The sequence below is a fragment of the Rhodnius prolixus genome, unplaced genomic scaffold, assembly GCF_049639745.1.
Source record: "Rhodnius prolixus isolate KJV_2025 unplaced genomic scaffold, Rpr scaffold_8, whole genome shotgun sequence".
Taxonomy (NCBI): Eukaryota; Metazoa; Arthropoda; class Insecta; order Hemiptera; family Reduviidae; genus Rhodnius; species Rhodnius prolixus.
In genome coordinates this window covers 15,735,650-15,760,611 of record NW_027411593.1, presented here as the reverse complement: position 1 = coordinate 15,760,611, position 24,962 = coordinate 15,735,650, and the positions used below count along the sequence as shown (strand labels likewise).

Genomic DNA, 24,962 nt, shown 5'->3' with positions numbered 1-24,962 from the left:
TATTATGATATTTTGAGACACTTCTTCTCAAAAAAGTTAAAATAAAATAGTGGATATTTGAATAGGTTAATAAATGGTTAAATTATACAGGTAAGAGAGAAGTTTGGTAAAGAGAAGGTCGTGAAGGAGCGGCCTTGTGGCCGAAGTGCGCGCGCCCCTAGAGAGGTCGGTAGTGCAGCTACATCAAGCTGGGGCTAATAGCTGCAGGATTTATGAATGAAACCAGTTGGCCAGTTGTTTTTTGCGCTCTCCACTTATTTCTAAACCCTCCGCCGCACCGCCGTTTCCTAGTCAAGCAGGTTGTGCTGTTGCTTGAGCCTCTTCTACTCCTTCTAGCTCCGGCTCTCGGCCACGACAGGAAACATCCTGTTTTTCATTCTCTTGTAATGAATCATTAATAAAAAGGATAGAAGAAGGTAGAAAAGGTTTTTGTCTGTGAATATATATATACATATATATGCACAAGAACTTTGAATAGAGAAAGAAGGCCTGCGTAGAAGGTAGAAAGTGGGAGGAGGATGAAGAACTCGAGGCCCAGAAGATATCTAATACTGTAGTACAGTAAATGTTTAAAGAAGAAGTGTACTGGAATTAGGCCAGGCACCGTTACTGGACGTGCAACAAAATGCTGGTGACACACCTATCGTAGTGTGCGTGACCGCTGAAATGACCAATTAGTGTCTCTGACATCATATCCGGGGCTACTAATAGCAGGTTATTCAATAATAATTGTAGTTATAAATATTTTTCGCAAAAAAAAAAATACAATTAAAAATTGTGGACATCTAATTTCGTTGATTCGGAAATTCGGATGAAATCAGAAGCGAAGTTTTAGCAACTATTCTTAAAATCAAATTTCTCCTCAAAATGAATTGATTATTCTAGAAGTTACATTTTGGAATTGGTTCTTTAAGCCACTTTCTCGAAGCAATCAACTACCTATCTTATGGTTGACCACTGCAAATCAATTGATTATCATAAATCAATTTTTTAAGAGCTAATAATGAATAATAATAAAAATTTGTAATGAAGGAATTAGTTCAGTTGATAGTACGTTGAACTTGCAAGCCAGAGGTTTCTGGGTTAGCTAAAGACTTGCTGCTTTTGGATTTTGTCTTTCTCAGAGTCATTAAACAGAATGGATAAAACAGCAGTCTGAGGCTGGTTGGTTAGAAGGCATCGGACGATAATTAATTTTAATAATGATCCGCTTTAAATTTAAGTTAAGATGAAAATTTAATGTCCGAAAGCTGATGATTAATCATTTTTCAAATCAAAAACTCAATTTGGAACATTTTATTATTTAAGTATCGCTATTTAACTGTTCAGATGAGTTGTGAAGAAATTTGTTATTAGTCCACCCGAACTCCGGAGGATACAATCCGCAAGAAAAAAATAATTTTTAGAAAACTCTAGATGAAGCCTCTTTCTCCTCACAGGATGGGGTCGGTTAACCTGGAGCCCCTTTGGAAATGTGTCAGGGTGAGCGTAAAAGAAGATGGTGCCCCTGGATGGGATGCCGGCGTTGAAATCACTAAGTAGCATGGGATCACTGTCTAGAAGGTGAGGCTATATCACTCAGGCTTTTCAAAAAGATTGTGCAATGAGCCACTATAGCTACAGAGCCTTAGGAACAGGAACCTGAGATTACTGTCTAGGGATGAGGCTACATCTCTCAGGCTTTTCAAAAAGATTGTGCAATGAGCCACTATAGCTACAGAGCCTTAGGAACAGGAACCTGAGATCACTGTCTAGAAGATGAGGCTATATCTCTCAGGCTTTTAAAAGAGATTGTGCAATGAGCCACTATAGCTACAGAGCCTTAGGAACAGAAAACGCTTCTTGTTCCAATATTAACAGGTAATTTTTGTACATGAACACATTAAAATTGCTAAAATAAATTCTTCCTAAATAATGTATACATATTTAATAAATAATTAGGAACAATATCATAAATAGATAATTAACTATTAGGGTCTATTTAAAATTCTATTCAGAAAGTAGCAAGCAATAGACTAGTCGGACATTGAGGTAGGGCCTCTTGAGATTCTGTATTGTGTTGGTCCATCTCTAAAAACGTGACCAATATTTTTGATGAACAACGGCTTGGTGACCTAAACCTGCTCTTCCATGCCATTTGTATGCAGTGCGTTTAATAAGAATATTGTCGGATTAAATGGAAGATCCCGTTAGATTTCTTCTTTTTACTTTACGGAGTATCGGCTGTACGGCCTTTGAAATCATAGTTTGACCTTCAACAATTTAGGATACTATAAAAAGTAATAAAATTTTGTCTCTTGCAATTTATACTCCTAAATGAAAGAGTAGGTAATATGCTATTGAAAATTTTTTACTTCGATAAAAAAAATGAAGAAGTTAATAGATAATGTTCCAAATATAGTCTATTGCATTCCAATTGGTCACCATCTCAAATATTCGACCCATTGGAAACAGCTGTTCTGTGCCGATACCATGATCAATCTAGAAATGAAACCTTGATCGAAAACAAACGGCAAAGGAAGGTAATAGTTCAATCCTGGCCAAATTCCTGAATTCTATTGTTGGAACAATTTCGAAATGTGGGCGGTCCTGCATTATGTGTGTAGAAGTTGAACTGCTTTTGGTACATAGAAATCGTAAATTTTCACAGCCCAAAACTGCGTAAAAACGTTTAAATATAATAAACAATACGAGACAAACCTCAAGACTTTAAAATAGCCACTGCAATCTACGTTAAGCAACTTTTAGTCAAACGTTCAGGTTGCTTTCGCCAAGTTTTTAAACGGCTCTGTATTTAGCTGGGATCAAATACATCAATAATCTGTAGACAAGCCTCCTAACCACTCTCATTGTGATGAAACAAGTTTTGTTTTTGTTTTAATGAGCCGCAAGCCTTATTCAGTTTCCAGTAATTTTTTATTCCTATTTTGCATAATTAAATTGAACTCCCTTAGTACATTTTCGATCATTTTTATTTGTATTTTTCAATAATCAACCCATTGCACAAGGATCTTTTTTTTGGTACATAGAAAACTAGCAACACGCCGAGTTTGTTAATGCATTACACATATTACAATAATATTTATATTACGGAGCCTGTTAATTATTACGTAGAAACATGAAGCGCATCTATAATAGTAAAGTTTTCTTCAAAAAAGCTAAAAATTTAACTTTAAACTGCTAACAAGTTCTTCGGTAATAAACAATCTTAGGGAAAACTTAAAACAAAGTCAATCTTGACTAGAATTAGCACACATTTACTTACTGGTATTGGACTAGCAACATATTTATGTTGATAAATCATAAAGAAAGCAAATAATTTTTGCTAGAATTTACTACTGGTCACTCGTTGTAAGATTGTTGGCGAGAAAGATTTTCTTAATCGAGCCGCAAAGGGTATAAAACTATTTAAGCAACTATTTCTACCCCTTTAGAATCATTTTTTCCCTTTAACAGATCTTTTTATAAGTGTTTAATGATGACATACCTTTAAATTGTGAATATAAGTAAGTAAAATAAAGTAATTGCCTATTTTTTTTTCAGGCGGGCTTTACGTCCAACTACCAATTAGGTGTCGTGGACGGAGGCGACTAGCAAACATACTTCACTGTAAATTTCTTTTATTAACCATTAAATAAAATGCAAGGCCTAAAGACCGGGAATCGGACCCAGTACCACAATGCATATTAGCTTTGCAGGTCTCGCTTCTAACCGTTCGGTTACCTGTACCACTCGTCAATCTGAACCTACTTGGAATCACTAAACGTTTTGTAATCCACAGTCATATTAAAAAGCAAAAAAAGGCAGAGCAATCATAACTTGAATTATGTTCAAAGAACATTCTACCAAATGTAAATAATTTTGTTAATTTCAAACCACAGTTAAATAAGTGCGGAGCTCAGTCAGGATAAACAAGTTGAAAACGATAATATAAGTCTCATATTAGGAATTATTAATAATCAGGAAGTAGTACAATGATCACTTTCTTTTTTCTTAGTCTTTGCGAACACTACTGCTGAAAAACTTCGATTTAATTGTTCAGGTTTCACAACCATAACAGATAAAAGTATAATAAAGGAAACGTAGAGTACAATTTTGAAGGCTTTAAGCGAAAGTAAAAATGTTATTTATATTCAAAAACACATTCGAGAGCAAATTTCAATTCCATCAATAACAGGAAATTAAACTGATATAAGATTACGACAGGAAATGGCATGTTCAGTTTTGTAATTCTCCCATTTTAAAAAGCAGTATTAACACATGAACTTTTAACACCAGATGAGAGTTTGTGAAGTTGAAATTAAAGACAAAAAAAGGGAAGATAAGTAGTGTATAATGTTTAGAAAGAGCATGCGCCTCGTGAATGAATATTAAGTTATGTGCGCACACTCGAGGTACTGGAGAAGCGAGAAATGGAGAAAGAAGAAAAAAAAATAAGTCTATCAGATGTAGAAGAAGATGGAACATAAATCTTTAAATCAGTGGTAAAAGAGAACGAAGGGAGTAGGAGAAAGGCGAGGTTAATAAGACTCTGGGGATATAATAACGTTTGGCTGTCTAACTCGGAAAGAACCCAGAAGACCGCGCTGGTGAACAAGAAATACGCCCATCTGAATCCGGCCAAACTTATAATTGTAAAGAGAAGATTGGTGGTGAGAATTGGCGGGAAAGGCACGCGCCCAAAGAGAAAGAAGAGAGAGAGAGAGAGCATTTAGTGGTCCACAGGCCGGAGGCTGTATAGTAGAAGACTGGCTCACCAGATTGAACAGAACACTACAAGCCGCATGTTCAACAGCTTCATCCTAACTGGGCTGGCTATAAACACAGTAACAATATTTCTACAATAATTTAGGTATAACTCGTGAGCTCTACTTTGGTTCATTTCATTCCATGAATCAACTTGATTAACTTCGAAACAAGTCCAGAAGGTTTGGTTCCAATCAACTCAAATCTTACAACAATATTTAAATTAACTGCACTGGAATAATGGTGTCTCATGAGGAAAATTATAGCTAACTTTCAGAACATATCCTTTACAATCGTCCTCAAGTTTACTAACCAGACTGCAATTCTTTGCACTATGTGATATATTGCATTGTACATGGCCAAAGGTGGGACACACAGACTCGCCTTAAATATAAACAATGCAAGAAGCGTTAGTCTTGACAGTCTATCAAAACTGACAATGTACAACAAAGTACTGACATACAACGCTCTGATGAAACTGATTTAGAATTAAGGACTCAAACTGTGGAAGAAACAGCGAAACTTTCAAAGATGTAACGTCTCAAATAGAACAATAAGTACTTGGAGAAATCCAAGATTTAACTCAGATCTACTCAAGAAATTTCACTGCCACCTCTCCATTCATTCTAACTCTCTCATTCTACACGTCGACTACAGTCCACGAGATTAACTGGGGATTGGAGGTCAACAGTAGTTGAAACACCATTCGATGGAGAATCAACAAATGCTCGAATGTTACACATCAGTTATTTGATTTATTTGTTATATTTACACCTACAACAAATGTTGCATCAAGTAAATTTGATGAAACTGGTTAAATTTTCGCATGAAAGACATGTAAGAGTCACTTACCCGTTGATGGAACTCTTTCTCAGTGGATTGCACTCATAACAGTAGGTCCCTAGGCCACCTCCGCTTCAAGTGACGAGGAGGATTGTCGGGAAGGTGAGGAGAGGAGAGTTGTTGTGCAATAGGATTAGGATGGAGAGCTAGGAGGCTGTGAAAGTTGCAGTAGGTCGGTTACAAAAGGGATGTGAAGGACAGTGTGTATGGTAAGGTTAGAGATGTAGTATGGAGCATTCAGGATTTTCCGTAGGATTTTAGACTGTAGTGTCTGCAGGCGTTTGGAGTTAGAGGGTTTGGTTGTGCCCCACACTTCTGCTCCGTATGTCCATATGGATCCATATGGATCTTAACAGTGTCTTGTAAATTGCAGTTTGTGATTCAAGTCAAGTTTAGATCTGCGGTCAAGTAGTCTAGTAAGTAGCTTGTAGCGTCTGTTCACGTCTTGTCGTTTCAGTCGAGTATCTGGCTTCCAAGTGAGTCTCTTGTCAATGTACAGTCCTAAGGATCGTACTACGTCAGCTGGAGGAATCGTTACACTGTTCAGTTGAACTGGTGGTCTCGCAGATTTTCGTAAAGAAAACGTAATGTGTACTGGTAAATTTAAAAAAAAATTATATATTTTTTTAAAAGTTTAAGGTGATTACATGAAATAATGCGGTACTTCGGACCGAACAGATAATCTACACATGTGGAGTTAGTAGAATAACATATTTTCAGAAACCTATTCAGGCAGGCGTTACGTCCAACTATCAATCTAGTGTCGAGTGTAAAGACAATTAGCAAACATACTTTACAATTAAATTCTCATAATACCCATAAAAGCAAACTGAGACGGGAATTGAACCCAGTACATGCATCTTAAGTCTACTCGTATTACCTGTTTAAATTGTAAACAAATTTATACAAGTTCACAATACTCACCGACCCAGAATAATATTTAGGAAGTGGAGCAGCGAAAACACCAGCTAATCTTCTACTCTAAATTTCTCAGGGCATCTTTTAAAGATGCATTACCATTAACACACTAACAAATCAACAATTAAACTACCCATTTAATGAAATTGGGTTAAACAAAATCGACCCCTTTGGACTGCCAAAGCAATGTCGTTTGGATGGCCAGGTCGAAATTCAATAATTGCTGAACAGGCATATTTTGACGAAATTCCTGATTTAAACTTAAGTTGGAATTTAGCGGAGTTAATATTGTTTCCTGAATTATGGTTACAATAACTGCTGTTTTGTTTTAATTGCAAGACAGATCCCAAAGGAGTTTGTCAGTGCATCTCCACAACCAAAACTCTTAATATTGATCAACCACTGGATAGAGCAATTTCTCCATTTCAATCTGATTAATTAAACTTTTGAGTCTGATGAGTCTAATGCAATGTAAAACTTGAAGAAATTATTAGTCTCTCCCTCGAATTACCATACTATCAACTGAATAAGTCCTCCTCAGTAGAATCTTCAGAGTTTTATTACTCGAAAACTAAGCCTAAAACAGCTGATACCCAATATCAGATCAATGCTTCAACACTTGAATGGCTCTATTTTTTAATAATTTTTGAAAAATTGCAATAGTTCCTTTAATCAATGACAGAAACTAAAGTTTTCACTTAAAATAGTTCCTTTTGGCATCTTTCAAAGAATATGAAAGAATTGATTAAATAAACTTGGTAATTTACAACTAAGGTCGAAATTAACTTAACATTCAACCTACATAATTACTTGTCGTCTGCCTTAACAAGGACAATTACAATGAAGATTCATTCATGCAGTTACCATTCCAACTCTGTTATTAATTTAGCTTTTTTTCAAGAATGATAACTCAAAGAAACTAAACATTTTTTTTTTAAGTATAATAACAGGAAAACTTAAATGTTTACTCAAATACGTATACTCACCTCCCAATGGCTGAACACCAGCTGTGGACTGGCTAATCCTGAAGTTTGTTTTCGAATCTCTTGAGCAAAATGGAAACTTTCAATGACCGGTAGTACAGCGGTCACAGTGAAAGATGCTGAACCTTGAGTCATATCACCAGACAATACTCTACCTTGTCTTCGTCCAAGCACTGCATACATTTTACCTGTAAGTAAATCAATCTTTACACAAAAGGAATGATTGCATAATATTACATCTAGAAACATAACAATAAAAAAATGATTTAATTTTAACAAGAACGCTTACACAAAATTGGTTAATTATTATGAGTTTTGATTAAAGTTAGATGGATTCAAATAAAACTGTAGCTTCTCTCCTAAAGATACTACTATTTGTACATCAATGAGCTAGAGTTGGCCTATGGGTTTGTTAAACCCATAAATAGTTGTACCCATCAACTACCTCTGCAAGTTGTAATGACAGTAGAATCACATGAAAAGCTAATTTTTCGTTACCAGCATTCAGCAATTTATATAAAACAAAAATTTAATGGAGTTTTGTACGATTGATAAGTAATTGCAGTTAAAAGACTAACCATGAACTCTAGGTTTCTCTAATAGGGTGGACAAAGAAGAACAATGAACATTCTTCGTAAAAAACAATCTTGCCGTTTCGCTAACCGAGTGTTTAGTCATGTATAATCGTTACTTAGTTCTATAATTCACATTTGTAAGTCACTTATCTTGTTCTAGTCACTAAATTAGTTATTGCCAAATATTCTTTAAGTCAAAGTCCTCGGTTTATAGTTGTACTCATTCTTAAATAAATTTCACTCGTGTCTAACAACAAGCGGTTCTGAAATACTTGAAACTAACCAAAAGTGACTCTACAAAGACTAAATAGTTTGTCAAGCGTACTTTATGGTAATGTACTTAGTATATTTAGTATGATTAGTGTATCCGAGATGGGTTAGAGATTGCCTATTAGTATAGCATAAATGAATGTGACTACTTTGAGAATATCAATGAACTTACAAGAAATGTATGACTCCTAAGTTCTCTGTTTGCTCAGGTTTCTTACTCACTTAACAACATACTAGCCAAATCACATTACCTGACGAACTTCTAAGATAAGGTACCGGGGTTTGCCTGACTATCAATGAAAATAAGAAGTTTTACTACTGTTAGTATTTTGTTCCTGGTATATATTCTAATCCCTCTTTTTTCGAAGGAACCAGACTAGCTACTAAGTTCTGAAATTCAAGGCATCACTGCGGGTATTCCAGCTTAAAAAATCACGAATATCAGTAATGCTGACAATTCCACAACTCTCTCACACAATACAAAATCTACAGAGATGTAAGTTCTGAGCAACTTTTAGCAAACCTAAATTGGGCACTTAAGCACAGGCGCTGAACTGACATTTAGTAATTCCTTAGGGATAATAAAACCTTCCCAAACCATGGAATACAACAATTATGCATGAAAAACATCGAGAAACATAAAAAATTAAATTCTACTGTATCTTTTGCAATAATACGAGTATAATCAAATTATTTACATCTATAATGAAACAAATAAAAAAAAAAAAAAAATATCAGGTCACAGATTGGCACAAATAACAGGTGACCTCGGTTTGTTTATGGGCACAAGTTGATTCCAGTTCTACCCACATTCAGAACATATTATAATAATAAAACAACAACAGCACAGTTTACAAATTATATCATTTCAAAAAATAATATTACAGGTTTGCAATATTTTTATTAATATTTTATTAAACTTGTACCGACAACGTTATAAGTGAAGTTAAATTAATATTGAAAGCTAAGGAGTTTAGGTTCTTTTATTATAACATTTTACTATTTTAAAAGCAAATCTTGAAGAAAAATAATTTCTTTCAATGAAAGATAATAATTTTCTGTCATTGATGTCAGTATATCTTTGAAAATGATGAGCTCATCATAATCAGGAATTGAAAAAAGTAAAATGAAATTAAAACGGAAAACAAGTAATCATCTTTTATTAGAATGGAAACCATAAATATGGCATTAAATGGTAAAACCCAATAATTATTTCTAATTTTTTTCTAGTAGTTCTAGGCCACAAAATTCCATTGAAATTAATCAAGTCAATCATTGCCATAAAAAGACTGAATACATTAAAAGAGAAGAGGAAGCTGAGAGCATTGTAGTGTTGGATCTCAATTAACTGATGAAGATGAGACTGAAATGTAATAATTAGGGAAAAAGCAAATTTGTCACTAAATAACTAGTACTCTTGTATTACTCAGTTCATTCCGACATCTTTTGCAATGCAGAGAAATATTCGGAATGAAATATTATAAAATAATAATTGTAATTATAGTGAAATATACATTAACATTGTAAAATTAATTTAGTTGCCTTCAATATTTTTAAAAAACGCGTGAAGACTCGCACCTTACTAATATTCACAAGGTCATAACTCACCAATTTACTTCAATCTCTGAATAATTTGAGACATATTTAATTCTTATCACTTAAGGATTTAATCTCTTCCATCACTCTCAAAAAGTATCTCTAGATCTAATTTCCGGATAAAATGTTTCAGTAAAACTTGTAGATTTATGTTTGTAATCAATTTAAAAAGTTTAATTAAATCGTTCGGCCTCAAAATGAAGATAAAAATCAATACATTTAAGATGGTATTCCCGGTGAACCAGTTTTCGCCAAAACTTCATCCTCTTATTAGAGTCTAAGTAAAATATGAAATTTGAGCTTCACGCCAATAAATAAACATTCAATCACACACTAAAAATAATAAAAACGACTTTTTCAGAATCAGGAGATCTCAAAATGGATGTTTACAGCGAAGACGGAAAATCAAATGTCTGGCCAATCACTGCACTTAGTAGATTAAGAGAGAGAAAATCAAATGTCTGGCCAATCACTGCACTTAGTAGATTAAGAGAGAGAAAATCAAATGTCTGGCCAATCACTGCACTTAGTAGATAAAGAGAGAGAAAATCAAATGTCTGGCCAATCACTGCACTTAGTAGATAAAGAGAGAGAAAATCAAATGTCTGGCCAATCACTGCTCTTAGTAGATTAAGAGAGAATATCAAATGTCTGGCCAATCACTGCACTTAGTAGATTAAGAGAGAGAAAATCAAATGTCTGGCTAATCACTGCACTTAGTAGATTAAGAGAGAATATCAAATGTCTGGCCAATCACTGCTCTTAGTAGATTAAAAGAGAAAATCAAATGTCTGGCTAATCACTGCAATTAGTAGCTTAAGAGAGAAAATCAAATGTCTGGCCAATCACTACATTTAGTAGATTAAGAGAGAAAATCAAATGTCTGGCCAATCACTGCACTTAGTAGATTAAGAGAGAGAAATTCAAATGTCTGGCCAATCACTGCAATTAGTAGATTAAGAGAGAATATCAAATGTCTGGCCAATCACTGCTCTTAGTAGATTAAAAGAGAAAATCAAATGTCTGACTAATCACTACATTTAGTAGATTAAGAGAGAAAATCAAATGTCTGGCCAATCACTGCACTTAGTAGATTAAAAGAAAGAGAGAATAAGAACGAGAGGACATCTTCAAATATTGCGAAAAAGCGCAGAAAATAACCCTTCTTCACAGACTAAACAATCATTCATTAAGTACAGTAAACATCAAGCGCCGTTATAATGTAAACTCTAGCAGAAGTTAGAAATAAGACTGAAAAAAACCAGTCTTTAACGACAAGTTTATCTTCAAGAAAAGATCACAAACAAGAAAAAGAAATGATAGGACGAAAAGTCTTCCATAAAAGGAACACAGAAGTATCTACTTGTGTAAATGAACTGGAACTCTATTCTCTATTTACTTTCAATTTTACATGTTCACCTTATTTATTAACAGTTAGTTCATATTTACATATTCTATCACATCCTATTTACATGTATCTTAGTAAATAGGTAATAATGATGGTAAATTCTATGGTTACTTGTGACTTACTTTTAAAGAATCCAGACGTTCTTTTCAATTGAAGTGAATCAATACTTTCTATTGTATGGACAATACTTTTTGCTAAAAGCTTTTGAAGGTTCGACTGTCTAGACACTTTTAAAAGTGCCAATGGAAAACTCGCTTTTGTTCATTCTTTTTTTTTTTCACCTGAATTGCCGTTACTCCTTTGACTAAAATCTTTTTAATAGAAAAATTTGTCACCTAGGTATAGATAGTTTTAGAATTCTGTTCCTCCGTTACATGTGCGTAAAATTTTTTTATTTTATTACCTATTTTTCATCTCTTGTGTGACCATATTTTTCCAAATTTAAATTTATCTGTTTTTCAAATGCTTTTTTTCAATAATTTCTCTTAATGTACTAGCACCTGGTCCCTGCATTATCTTGGATTCCCGCAGAAGATGGTTCAGACATCTCTATCCACAAATTTTCTTTTTACAATGTCTCAGCCGCATTTTTTGGAGATCAATATTCATATCCTGCAACCATCGCAGATGAGGGTTTCCTCTTGATCTTCCACAGCCCGGGCGTCTCTCATATGCTTTACTGTTCCATTGTATGGAAGTGTCCTAGTCAACGCTATCTTCCTAGCTTTAACCAGATCATCTTCATTAAAGAGGTGCTTTAACTTAATCCGATGTATGCATTTTTCTACTGCATGCTCAAATACATATATCTTAATACTTTTTTCCCAGCGGTTTAGTTTATATTCGTCGGCTACTGCCAAAGTCCAAATCTCAAAACCATAGATCTGACATCAATCTTATATATGGTTTCTTTTAACATACCTGACTTATCCTGGCTTAACTTACTGCGAATTTTATCGATCTGAAACATCTGCTTTCAGTGTAATTCTACAACGAATGTTCCTGTAGACATCATTTATTAAATTTCCTTACATCTTTAAAACGGTGCAACTCTACTGGAAATTTCTTAAGACTCCTTGTAGTGACAATATATTTTGTGTTTTCCTTGTTGACTCGAAGCCCAAGAGTAGCAGCAGCACCTAATTATAGCTCAGTGAATGTTATTTTCAGTGGCGCAGCAGACCACATTATCCGTTCATCCCTTTTTTATTTCAGTACTTATAATCTTAAATTAAAATCGACTGTATAGGTAATGTTAAAATCGATTATTATGTATTATATATATCGATTAAACAGTTTAATGTCGCATAAATAATTGTTCCAGGAAATACTTGTGGCCACTTCATCTTTAAACTATTTCTTTATACAATAATAAAGTCAATTAATGTCGACTATCAGAAAATTATTTGAAATATATACTCGCATATATACGGTCCGCTATTAGAGAGAAAAATGATAATGGTTAATAATAGTTGGGTTGCGCAGACACTTTATTTATTTAGTGCAGCTAGTGTACCTCCATTACTAGAAAACCTGTTCAGTTTTAAGTAAACACTAAGAGTTCTGCGAAGTAACCGTCCAGACGACGCGACATTACTTTAACTCATAAAAAAAGAGAAGTAAAGGTTGAAAAAGAGGAGAAGTGGGAGAGCATAATAAAACTAAGTATGGGTATGAAAAAGAATAATGTGTAAAAGCAAAGGAAATAGGAAATAGATAGTACTTACTTAATTTGTACAGTCGCCAAGTACTTCCGGCTTTTTCCCCCATAATACAATATACCCTTTAAATTTTGGTAATAAGAGAAACTTTTAAAAAGGCAAATTGGTTTTACTGATTTCCTCTATTATCATTTTTTTTTCTCCGTAAGTATGATGTGTACTTCCTTCCGTTTAACAGGCAACGCCTTCTCTTGCAATACTCTGAAATGTAACCTAGCCCTAAAATATTCATTAGAGACGCCTAAATAAACAAATTTAAAGGTATTTCATTTGATTTATGGTTACAATGGTTTTCTAGTACTGAATGAGTAAAAATAACACAACAGTTTCAGGTATTTGGGTTATTAAGGCTTTCCAGTTGGAAGTCGTACTTAATTTAAATACTCTGCATTGATACGATATTGAACAAATTGGCACCTCCAAAATAGGAATCCTTACTGAATCATAACCTTTGTCTTATGTAAAATAGGCTGACAAATACTGAACATCTAGTTCGCCGATGAACCTTCCTTTTCCTCGAAGTATGCGATCACCATAGGAACAACAGAGAAATCAACAACAGCAACAACATTCTACATCGTTTAGGAAACTGTTGCTCCCTAAATGTCAAGAAGAAGAAAAGGTAAAGTAATGCCTATTTTTTATTTATTTAATTAATTTTTTTGTCTAACTTTACGTCCAACTACCAAATTAGGTATCATGGACGAAGGCGACTAGTAAACATACTTATCGGTTAAATTCTTATACTAATCATTAAACAATGCCCAGACGGGGAATCGAACCCATTACCACAATACATCTTAAACTATGTGAACCTCGCCCCTAACCGCTCGGCTAATGTGGCGCCTGTAATAATCACATGAATAGAACATAAGAATAGTGCGTAAAATGTATTTTAATAAACAAAGTTGTACAATACAAGCTTAAAACACCGTTTCTTTGCATACATTTCCCTTTTAAGTATTTTCATTTTAATTACAAACTATATATTTTTTAAAAATAATAATTTGTGATTACAAATGATCTACTACAGCTTTTTACACTATCATCCTTGCGGGTCGTGATAAGATAATTAAAATTATTTAAGAAGAAATGGCTCTGTACTTGAAATAGGTTGCCGACCCCTCGAATAGGCGGTTCCAGTAGAATTTGTGTTTGATGGGCGGGGCAGTGGAAAGGAAAACAACAGCCAATGCGTATTAAGAACACATCTATATTAAACATGGCCACTGTACTTCATTCTGATTGGCTGATAATATCTAGGTATTCTGCCACACCTCTTTACAGTGTTTCTACACTTAGCTCCTACAGCATCATGTTTCCTGGATACAAACTTTGTTTTTTGTTGGAATTTTAGGGGATTTTTTTGGATTTCACTTACTTTTTAGTATATTACTAGTTTCTGTAGTTAATTTACTCTTAATAATTATATTTTAATTAGTTAATTAAGTAACTGCATAATTATATTGAATTTAAAGTGGAGTTTTTTTCTTTTTTAGACAACTTTGTAAATGAAATTGATAATAAAGTGTTATTATAATTCGTAATCAAGCGTTGTGGTAGTTTATTAACTTTCGATTGTGTTCATCTTCAATTCTTTTATGTTCTAAATCATTCATATTTTTCTTGAATTAGATCCTGTGATTGCATCTGAGAATCTTAGAATAAAACGTTATAATGAAGAGAGAGGTAAAATATATTAATATTTTCTTTTATTTTTTAACGCATATGTCATTATAAATTTGTTTTAATTTATGGCGAACTGCCATAGTGGCAATTCTAAGTTTCAAGATTCTTTCTCATGAAAATTGAGATGAGAAATAGTAGTGTGGGTTCCAGATTTATTTGTATGATTTTGGTGATTTTTTTTTATCGGCTAGCATAACTGAACTGCGACTCTGGTTTGAACCAAGCCTCGAGTGGTTAATGGTGATAGAGCTCACGTATCTATCAACGCGCACTTTAAGTATTCTATTAGCATTCTCAACAATAGTTCATAAATAAGAAAGTAATGATTTAGAATGTGTGATTAGTTTCAATTAAACAAAGTAAAAAAAAAAAAATATATACGCTTCGAAAGGGCAGAACTATTTTTTCTTGAAGCAAATGTATCCTTATTTAATCTCTTCTACAAGCAAATATTTAATAATTAAGTGAAACATGCAGAAATGGATGTGACTATATAAATGTACTTCGCGATTAAGCAGATCCGGTATCCGTGAAAATGAGTGATTATAGTATGCTGGAGTAAATAGTTTCTATAGTAGTGGTAACTACTTTTATTTTTTCTTTTTTAATTGTTATTTCTTAATAGTAACGGATTTGCAGGAAACAACTAGGAGTTTCTGTTAACTGTGGATTTAAAAATGTAGGGCTTTTTGGATTCATCATGTGGTTAACTTTATAGTGTTATAACTAGGGAACGGATTTTTATGTATTTAAAAATGCCAAATATTTAATTAAAATATGCATTTATTTTCGTCAATTATGTGGAAAATATGTGATTTTCTTAAAATATTTTCTGGAATATTTAAGTATTTATATTTATATTTAAGTAAAATGGACATTTTTTTTTATGAAAATGGAATTTTTTTGGGGGGGGGACAAGTTATAATTATTTATACAAGAAAAGAACATTTTTACAATTTATAATAATTTATTAGGAACAAAATAATTTGTTTTTACAAGTTATAATGATTTATACAACAAAGAACATTTTTACTATTTATAAAAAGATGTGTTAAATTTTCAATTTTGAAAACTTCACTCTTCGAAATTGTTTGCAACCACATGAAATTTCAAATGTTGGAACGTAAAGTGACGATGATCTGGGCGTAAGATGGACTTGTAACGACTAAAAGATCGTTCAACATCTACAGATGTTATAGGTGCCTTGCTGAAAGAAGTTATCTCGTTGGTTGTAAAGAGTACACGATGTTCTGAGGTGACTTCTGTTCCACTGATAATAACAGAAATCTGGCAGATGGTCTCCCATCCTTTGTTCTTGCTCAGTACTTCTACCAGTTTTGATCTGATCAGATCTCCCTTACTCCCAGGTATTCCTTCCACCTTTTCGATGACTTTTTTTTTAACGTTGGACACGTTTTCTGTCAGTCGAACATTTTGGGACTCAAGTTGGGTAATGGCTTGTGCAATAAATACGCAATTGTCAGAAATGAATGCAAGGTCGTTCCTTAAATTAGGTTTCTCGAATAAAGACTTGGCTGTATTTATCGCTACTGCTTCGTCAAGATGTTGTCACAAGCTGTGCAGTACAAAATGTCTCCATCACTTCGAAAAAGTTCTGCTGGAAACTCGAGAAGATATTTAGCAACCAAGTTGTTTGTTTGAGGCCGATGTTCGTGGCATTTCACCCAAAAATGACCGAACGAAATGAATTGGACACTTCAACGAACGAGCTGAAAGAACAGACAACGTCAGACAACTTCAAAGAACTAACAAGTGCCCGTCACTGTTTAGCAGCATTCTGTGTAAATTACAATAACCATTGTACCCACTGTGATTCACAGCACTACAGTCTGTGGTTCACAGTTCCTGTCAACCACCTCCCAATTATGAAAATATGCCCAAAATGAAAAATATGAAAAAATATGTACATATTTTGATTAAATATGTAGAAATATTTATTTATTTTAATCAAATATGTATAAATATGCGATAACATCCAAATATGTGGAAATATGTGAAATAAAAGTAGACTCAAACGGCTTAAAAAGTGTCAGTATGAATACTTCTAGTTGGAAAACGTCTGTAAATTGCCTAGAAAAAAATAGGTAAATACATACGAATCCGTTCCCTAGTTATAACGATCCACAATATCATCAAAGCATAAATAGTATTACTTCTGAATATAGCTGATGTAGCTGCTAGTAAAAAACCATTTCTTGAATGACCATAGCAAACCCGGAAGGTATAACAGCCAGCACATTAGAATGGTAAAACCTAAGTCAATTAGAATCCCCGATTAAATATAGGTAACTTCCGATATTATTTTATAGTCACACCTTTTAGTTTTTTAAATCCTACGTTAAGTTTACGCAACAGCAATTAATGGAGAGGCTGTTCGACGCAATAATTATTTTTTTTAAAAGGATATCCATGTTTAAAAATCAAAGTTCAATAATTTAAAAAAAAAAAAAAAACCGTAACATAAAATGAGTGCTTTGAAAACGGCAAATAACAATTTGAACAGGTGGGATACGACTTCCGTTAAGTTTCGTCTATTAAGTAATTATCTGCGGCAATAATTATTTCATAATTCATCCACTTTAACATGTATTTAAGTAAGGATGTTGATTATAAAAATGAACAAGTGTGTTCCGGTGTTTATTGTAAAATAAGTAAATAATTATTTTATAATAATTTCAGCAATCAGCCATTGACCATAACTGGGAATGTACTAGTTGTTTTGCTAAGTAATGAAGCCAAAAAAACAACTCAAAAACAAATTATAATCAAAACTTTTAGCCAAACATTGAAGGCTTTGACAAATTCGAAAACTCAAACGATTTTATACTTAATGAACATTTCTTGAATTTTGTAATTGAAGTTTTCTAGAGAACTCTACATCAAATCAATGCTTTTTCTTAAAAGTAATGAGAGAAATCTAAAATTGAACATTATTGAGCGATCCAAGCTAAGTGTCTTCCAATATAGTTTGAACTTCTACTGGGATAGACAAGGAACAATTGAAGTCAACCATAAAAACAGGCAAAAAACTGGAATATGATTAAAGGTTTTTAGATAGAATTTTCTGCTTCATGAACATTTTCGCGGAGTGAGTTAGGGTAGTGTTCTTGAGCGTACACATTGTCGACATGTTCATTCATTCACAGACTACGAGGTGTGGCTATTAAATAACGAGACTATTGTTGTAAAACATTTTATTTTAAATTTAAACATATTTAGTTATTATCACCTTCAATATAACACCCCTCCTCTATCCCTACAACGCTCCAAGCGGACTTACCATTGTTCGAAACAGTGCTGGAAGTCCTTTTCTGTCAGCTCCTGCATGACGCTTGCCGCTTTTTCTTTCACAGCTTCAAAGGACTGAAATCGTGTTCTTTTTAATGCAGATTTGACTTTGGGGAACCAGGTCAGGTCAGGCGAATAAGGCGGATGGCCTAAAACCTAAACTGGGAAGTTGTACTTGGCTAGAAACGTCTTGCGACAGACAAAGCAGTGTGAGCCGGCGCGTTGTCTTGAACCCATGACTTGTTCTTCCACAAGTCGGGTCGTTTTTTTCCTTACTCTTTCACGGAGTTGAGCAAGCACCTCAAGGTAGTAATGTTGATTAATTATAATAGATATTTCCATCCGATTTGGACGTGGAAGGGCGACCTGGGCGGTCATCATCTCCGACGTCTTCTCGGCCATCTTGGAAACGCTTGAACCACTCAAAAACTCGCGCACGTGATTAATATTCAACGCCATAAACTTCTTTTAATAAAAGATAAGTTTCAGTAGCGGTTTTACCAAGTTTCATGTCAAATTTCACGACAATTCGTTGCTCTACTACATGTGTAGTATCATGTTTTCGGCAAAACGAAACTAACACTTCTTACACAAACAACGGTACCGGTCAGACAGATTTCTCTACAAACACGTGAGACGCTGCAATCGAAAGAGAAGGCTTTACGCTGCACAGCTGTCGGTCGTTAGGATTTGGCGCACGCATAGTTCTTCTGTAGCAGCATCAGTCTCGCTATTTAATAGCCACACCTTATATATGTCATATAACCTTCTCTTAGGGAATCAAACTGCCAGGACCAACCAGGCAGCATTCTATTGTGTATATCGTCTTCAATCATGGTAGCCCAAAATTCTTCGATAAATAATAATCGATACTCCATACTATGTCTCTAATAGAATCATCAATCATAACGATCTAAACATCTCCACTCAATAAGTAAAATTTCATTTTCACCTCTCAGAACATCGCAACTTTATGCGTCTTTCTTCATAATATTTATAAGGAATCAAATATTTAAGTTCTTTTCCACCAATGATTGAAATCTGTTGAGCTAGTTTATCGAAAGTGCCAAATTATCGATTACATTTTGTGATTTTTCCGTTTAAACCCCAATTTTCTAGAAAATTTTCTTCGTTTCTAGCCAAAATTGCTACTATTTCCTGTGGTATCATTTCCGGTTACCAGTTTCGAGCTTTTAGTGGGTTCATTAAAAAATCATTCTTGAATGAAACTCTTTCCAAAAATAATTCTTGTTTTTATTTCTCAATGAGAATATTCACTCTCCCTCCAAACTTGTTCCAGTTGCGACAGGTGCTGAGGCTGGCAAGAAATAACTAAAGCTGACTGGCCCAAACAGCAGCCAGCCTTCATTGATTTCACAACGCACAGGTACAAAACTAAAGAAATTAAAGGGTATGTAGGTGTAGGTAAAACAATCATGTTAGTTTTTTATGTACATGATCTTCTATATAGTACATAAATCTCTGCAATTACGTAAATATACTCTAGAGTTATTATTACTACGTGCCATTATAATTTTCTTTACATCTGTTTTCAATCAACTTTCCCATTTCCAAAACAACTACGACGCTGTCTATCCGCCATTATGCTAGTCATCCAATCTTACTTTTTCAACTTTGATTATGTGCTTTAACTAATTTGTAAACAATTATATCTATTTTTTAATTTATTCATAAGGCAGGAAACGTTAAAAAAACAAGGGTGCATATCCGGTTTTTAAGTTAAATAGTTTTCAAAGTTCCTAAACACTATAACCAACTTAGCAATTTCAGAATTTGGTACTCTTCTAATGGTGTTAAGATAGAATTTTTCAAAGTTAATGGACGCTCCTCCAGTTATAAGAATGGTGTCCAACTTCCTCTAATAGTAGACATATTTTTTGTGAAAGCGAACAGATAAGGACCATTCTGACCTTGATAAATATTCTAAAACGGATCCACTCCAGTTAACTATACCTGGAACTTGTTATTATTATTTTTTTTTTATACCTATTTATAATGTTTAAATTCATTTTCTTTTCTTTTTTTAATGTTTAAGGAGCGTCAACATCTGAGGGTATTGGTGCTCGAAGCTTTTTTTTAGTGTCAGTCTCCGGACAGTGTTCTCTCGCTACAGGCAAGTACTGTCCATCACCGGAAAAAAGAGCTGAAAGAAGCTCCTAGGTCAGGGATGGCGAACCTTTTTGAGATGTGGGTCAAATTTTGTTCATTTTCTTTTTTAGTACTAGCTCTTGGGTCACTAATGCCCATTTGCACAAGAGTTAAGTTTAAAAATTTTAAACAGAATATTTTCAAAACTAAACATCTTTAAAAATTCAGTAGGCTTAACGGGTAAAACGGGACGAAACAAGTGCTATGGAAGTCTCTTTTTACAAACATAACTGAACAAAACTTTACAAAAGTGTGTTTTATCTGAAGAAAAATCTAAATACGGTTATTTGCTTTGGGTAGTCGATTTTTTTATCAAACAAAATATAAGTAAAATTATAAATTTTATTTGATATTTTGTAAACACTTTTTCTTTATTTCAAATACTACAAAAGCATTATAGCGCATAATCAGCGCTATAATTAAAATGATCTTAAGCAAAATTTTCTTTCGAGCACAATACATATCACGTTGCATGTATTGCGCTTAAATTTGGTGATATATTTTAAAGTTAAGCATCACACTAATTCTCGACAAATTTAATTAAGATAAGCATAAACATTTTTTTTTCTACAATCTAGAAACAATTTGTTCACGCTTAAAGATGGCTCTCTCTAAAATCATGGTAATAAAAGGCTCCACTCAGTAGTGATGACCATAAGAAATTAATAAAACTATCTACGGACATAAATTCTCCAAGCTTTTACAACTTTTTTCAATGCCATTAGTAATTATTCATAATTCATCTAAATCTACTCCTGAGACATACCTACTCATTCTCAAACTACTCTTCTCACCTATGCTGAGGATACTGCCATCTTATCTACTAACAAAGATCCAATAATAGCTCATAGAAACCTTCAGTCTCACCTCATTTCCTTAAAAAAATGGTTCAAAAAATGGGCTATCAAACTTAACGAAACAAAATCTCAAAATATTACCTTCACTCTTCGACGCATCACTCTTCCTCCTGTCGTTTACAATCTGATTCCTTTACCAGTAGTCAACGTAGTCCGCTACCTTGGGCTTTATCTTGACAGAAGACTTACATGGAATCGTCATACACGACTTAAGAGAACAGAACTCAACAGACGCTTCCGACAACTGAAAAGACTACTCGACAACAGATCAAAACTCACTCTGGACAACAAAAGACTTATATATGTAAGTATATTAAAGCCAGTCTGGGCTTATGGCATCGAACTGTGGGGTTCAACCAAACGCTCAAACCTCCAAAGAATCCAGGCCATGCTATTTAAAATTCTTCGCTCTATAGTAAACAGCTCCTTTCTACGTCACCAACCAAACCATTCACACAGACTTGATCATTCCTTTCGTGCAACACAAGTGGCTGAAACACGTCACAGAAAATTCCATCTTAACATTCAAATACATCACAATCCACTTGTACAAACATCTGTCTTCAAGAACATTTCCAAGACAACACTTCTAGGCGTCTTAAAAGGCAGTTGGGCCTCGCGATCTCCTCTCTGAAGAAGAGAATCAGTAGAATGTAGAACGTTATTGGAGTGTTACCGCTGGGTAACTTCTCCACTTTGATATGTGTGAATGTTGCTTATTTTTTTTTTTTTTTTTTTTTTTAATGATTTAAGGCGCGTCAACATCAATGGTTATTGGCGCCCGGAGCTTTTTTCAGTGCACTGCCGGCCTCCGGACAGTGTTCTCTCGTTACAGACAACACTGTCCATCACCGGACAGTGAGCTGTAAGAAGCTCCTAGGAAGAGAGGGGTCAGCAGCTGGATTCGAACCCGGGACCTCCGCGTGGGAGTCCAGCTCGCTAACCACTCAGCTAATCCCTTCCCTAATGTTGCTTATTATTACCCTTGTTGCTTATAACGCAATGCGTTGATTGTAACTAAATAAATGATTAAAAAAAAAAAATCATCTAATCCAATAGTTCGCTTAAACAAATTTATTGCTTCCGTTAAATAAGAACCAAAACAAAGTTTATGTTACCATAAACAGATCCTTGGGTAATAATTCATTTCCTTACTTCTATAAAAACAGGAAGAAAAAGATAGAATGATAAAAAAGAATAAAAAAGAAATTAACAAGAATCAATAAGGAGAGTTAGAATGGACCAGAAGTATTGCAGGTCAGTTCAACAGGCAACTGTAAACTAGGAAGATTACATTCCAAATAAGACGAAATTTCATAGAATTACAAATAATGTTGCAAGTACACAGTTACACCTTCCGACTGGTATGTGTTCTCAATTGGTTATAAAACTGAATGTGGAATTCTTTTTTATTGAACAGAGCTCTAAAGTTCCCTAATTTAAATTCAAATTGTCTCCAAAAGAAATAATTTTAATTTGATATTTTGCTTTTACAGTAAAATTAAAATTCTATAAAGGGACAGAAGGTATAATTAAATTAATTTATTATAATTATTGCACTTCTCTAACTTCTACGAAGTGTATGCACGAGTAAATAAAAATGAATCACTGGGGAAAAATACACAACTCAATTATAAATAAATACAAATAAAATTAAAAATTGGCTAAGTAAGAAATGATTGGCATTAAATAGTTGGAAAAACATTTGATTTGCTTTTTCCGCAACGAAATTCGCCTTAAACTTAGCATTTATACGGAGAAATCGCCAGAAAGCATATTTGTGGGTAATTTCGCTCAATTTACTTGAGATTTTACAATTTTACTGGCATATTTAAACTTTATTATCGTCAATTATTAAAAACGTAAAGGCTAAGATTGAAATTTTAATGCTCTGACTTTTTTTCCTTTGACTTTAGGTAGTGAATTACGTTCAGATCTATACTCTATGCAGCAGACATTCCCCCTTACATCCTCACTTTGCAGATGACACAGCAATCTTATTATCTCATCCTGAAGCTTCACCCCAATCTACAACGATACTCAAAATAACACTATCTGGGATAAATTTTGGGAATAAGAACTCAAAGATAAACAATTCGTACTTACAACATATACAGGGTGATCCATTTAAAACGCACCAATCGCTAATAACTTTTTAGGAAAACGGAATTTCGAAAAAAAACCACGAAGTAAACTATATGTTTTTTTTGTCTAGTTTTCAAATTTTCCTTCCCCGATACTGTATCTTCATTTTTGGCGGAGTTACGGCCAAAAACCCGATTGGGGTTTCATAAGGACCACTGGTTTTGACAATGATTATGAAAACCATATAAAAAACTATGAAAAATGACGTTAACCCCGTTTTGATATCCCTAATATTTGTCAAGTTATGTAAGATCAAAGTTACAATTTTTGTCTATTCGAGATCGGTTTTCAATATTAATTTTCCTCTAGAAATACACGTTTTGGGAGGTCCTCTGACTGCAAAAAATGTTATTTGCGACGCAAATTACAAAAATAATAATAATTGAAGATTTTAAAACATGTAGTGTAATGTAATGGTTGTGGGTAAATCAGGATAAATTTGTTTTATCATCAAATAAAAGCAATCATCACATCATTTTAATGCACCCAGTATGCAAGACTTCTTGACCTAACATTACGGTAAGAATCTCTTGCCAGGGTGTTGGTCTAGTGGTCAAGAGCGTGGCTTTGTAAGTGGGAAATCCTCAATTCGAATCCCGCCTATGACTACATTTTATTTAAAAAAGTATTATTATTTTTTAAATAATAAGAATGAATGCATACGCGGGATTCGAACTGGGGATCTCCCACTTACAAAGCCACGCTCTTGACCACTAGACCAACACCATCCTTGGCAAGATATTCTTACCGTAATCATAGGTCAAGAAGCCTTGCATAAGGCGTACGTTAAAATGATGAGATAGTTGCTTTTATTTGATGATAAAACAAATTTATTCTGACTCACCCATAACCATTACATTACACCACATGTTTTAAAATCTTCAATTATTATTATTTTTGTAATTTGTGTCACAAATAATATTTTTTGCAGTCAGAGGACCACCCAAAACGTGTATTTCTAGAGGAAAATTAATATTGAAAACCGTTCACGAATAGATAAAATTGAAACTTTGATCTTAAATATCTCGACAAATATAAGGGATATCGAAACAGAGTTAACGTCATTTTTCATAGTTTTTTATGTAGTTTTCATAATCATTGTCAAAACCAGTGGTCCTTATGAAACCCCAATCGGGTTTTTGGCCGTAACTTTGCCAAAAATAAAGATACAGCATCGGGGGAAGAAAATTTGAAAACTAGACCAAAAAAAACATATAGTTTACTTCGTGGGTTTTTTTGGAATTCCGCTTTCCTAAAAAGTTATTAGCGATTGGTGCGTTTTAAATGGATCACCCTGTATAAAGAGATTCATGTCTTACTGAATACTTGAACAGTGAACCACTATCTACTTCAATTACCGTACGCTACCTAGAGACTGTAGCTGGAAAAAAACGCCTTAACGTGGAAGGAACATTACTGGACGAAACGCTGCAGTTGAAACGTCTATTTGAAAGACTGATATCACTCTTAAAGACGATCAGTACATTTCTTTGCTTACAAACTCACCATCTACAAGAAATCAGCTAAAAAAATCCAATTTAACACAACTTCAGAAATTGTAGTCGACTAAAACATATGGTCGCAGCACTAAGAAATCTGTGTCATTGTACACATATTCACGAACACCGTATGTTACAGATGGAAATAACAGAGCATCTTCAACGTTATCAATGTTACTGACTTACTGTGTACGAAGACTCATTCAATGTCTATCTAAAAACATTTAAAAAAAG

The 24,962-nt window shown here is 33.9% G+C and overlaps 1 protein-coding gene across 6 annotated transcripts in view; it reads right to left on the bottom strand.

The window, feature by feature from the left end:
- LOC141450929 (elongation factor-like GTPase 1) overlaps nt 1–24,962 on the bottom strand; it is a 276,104-nt gene that overhangs the window by 9,193 nt on the left and 241,949 nt on the right. For all 6 annotated transcript variants that reach the window (XM_074121852.1, XM_074121851.1, XM_074121849.1 and 3 more), the window contains one exon: nt 7,494–7,678. In XM_074121852.1, the coding sequence (XP_073977953.1) occupies nt 7,494–7,678 (185 nt within the window). The remainder of the gene's footprint in view (nt 1–7,493; nt 7,679–24,962) is intronic.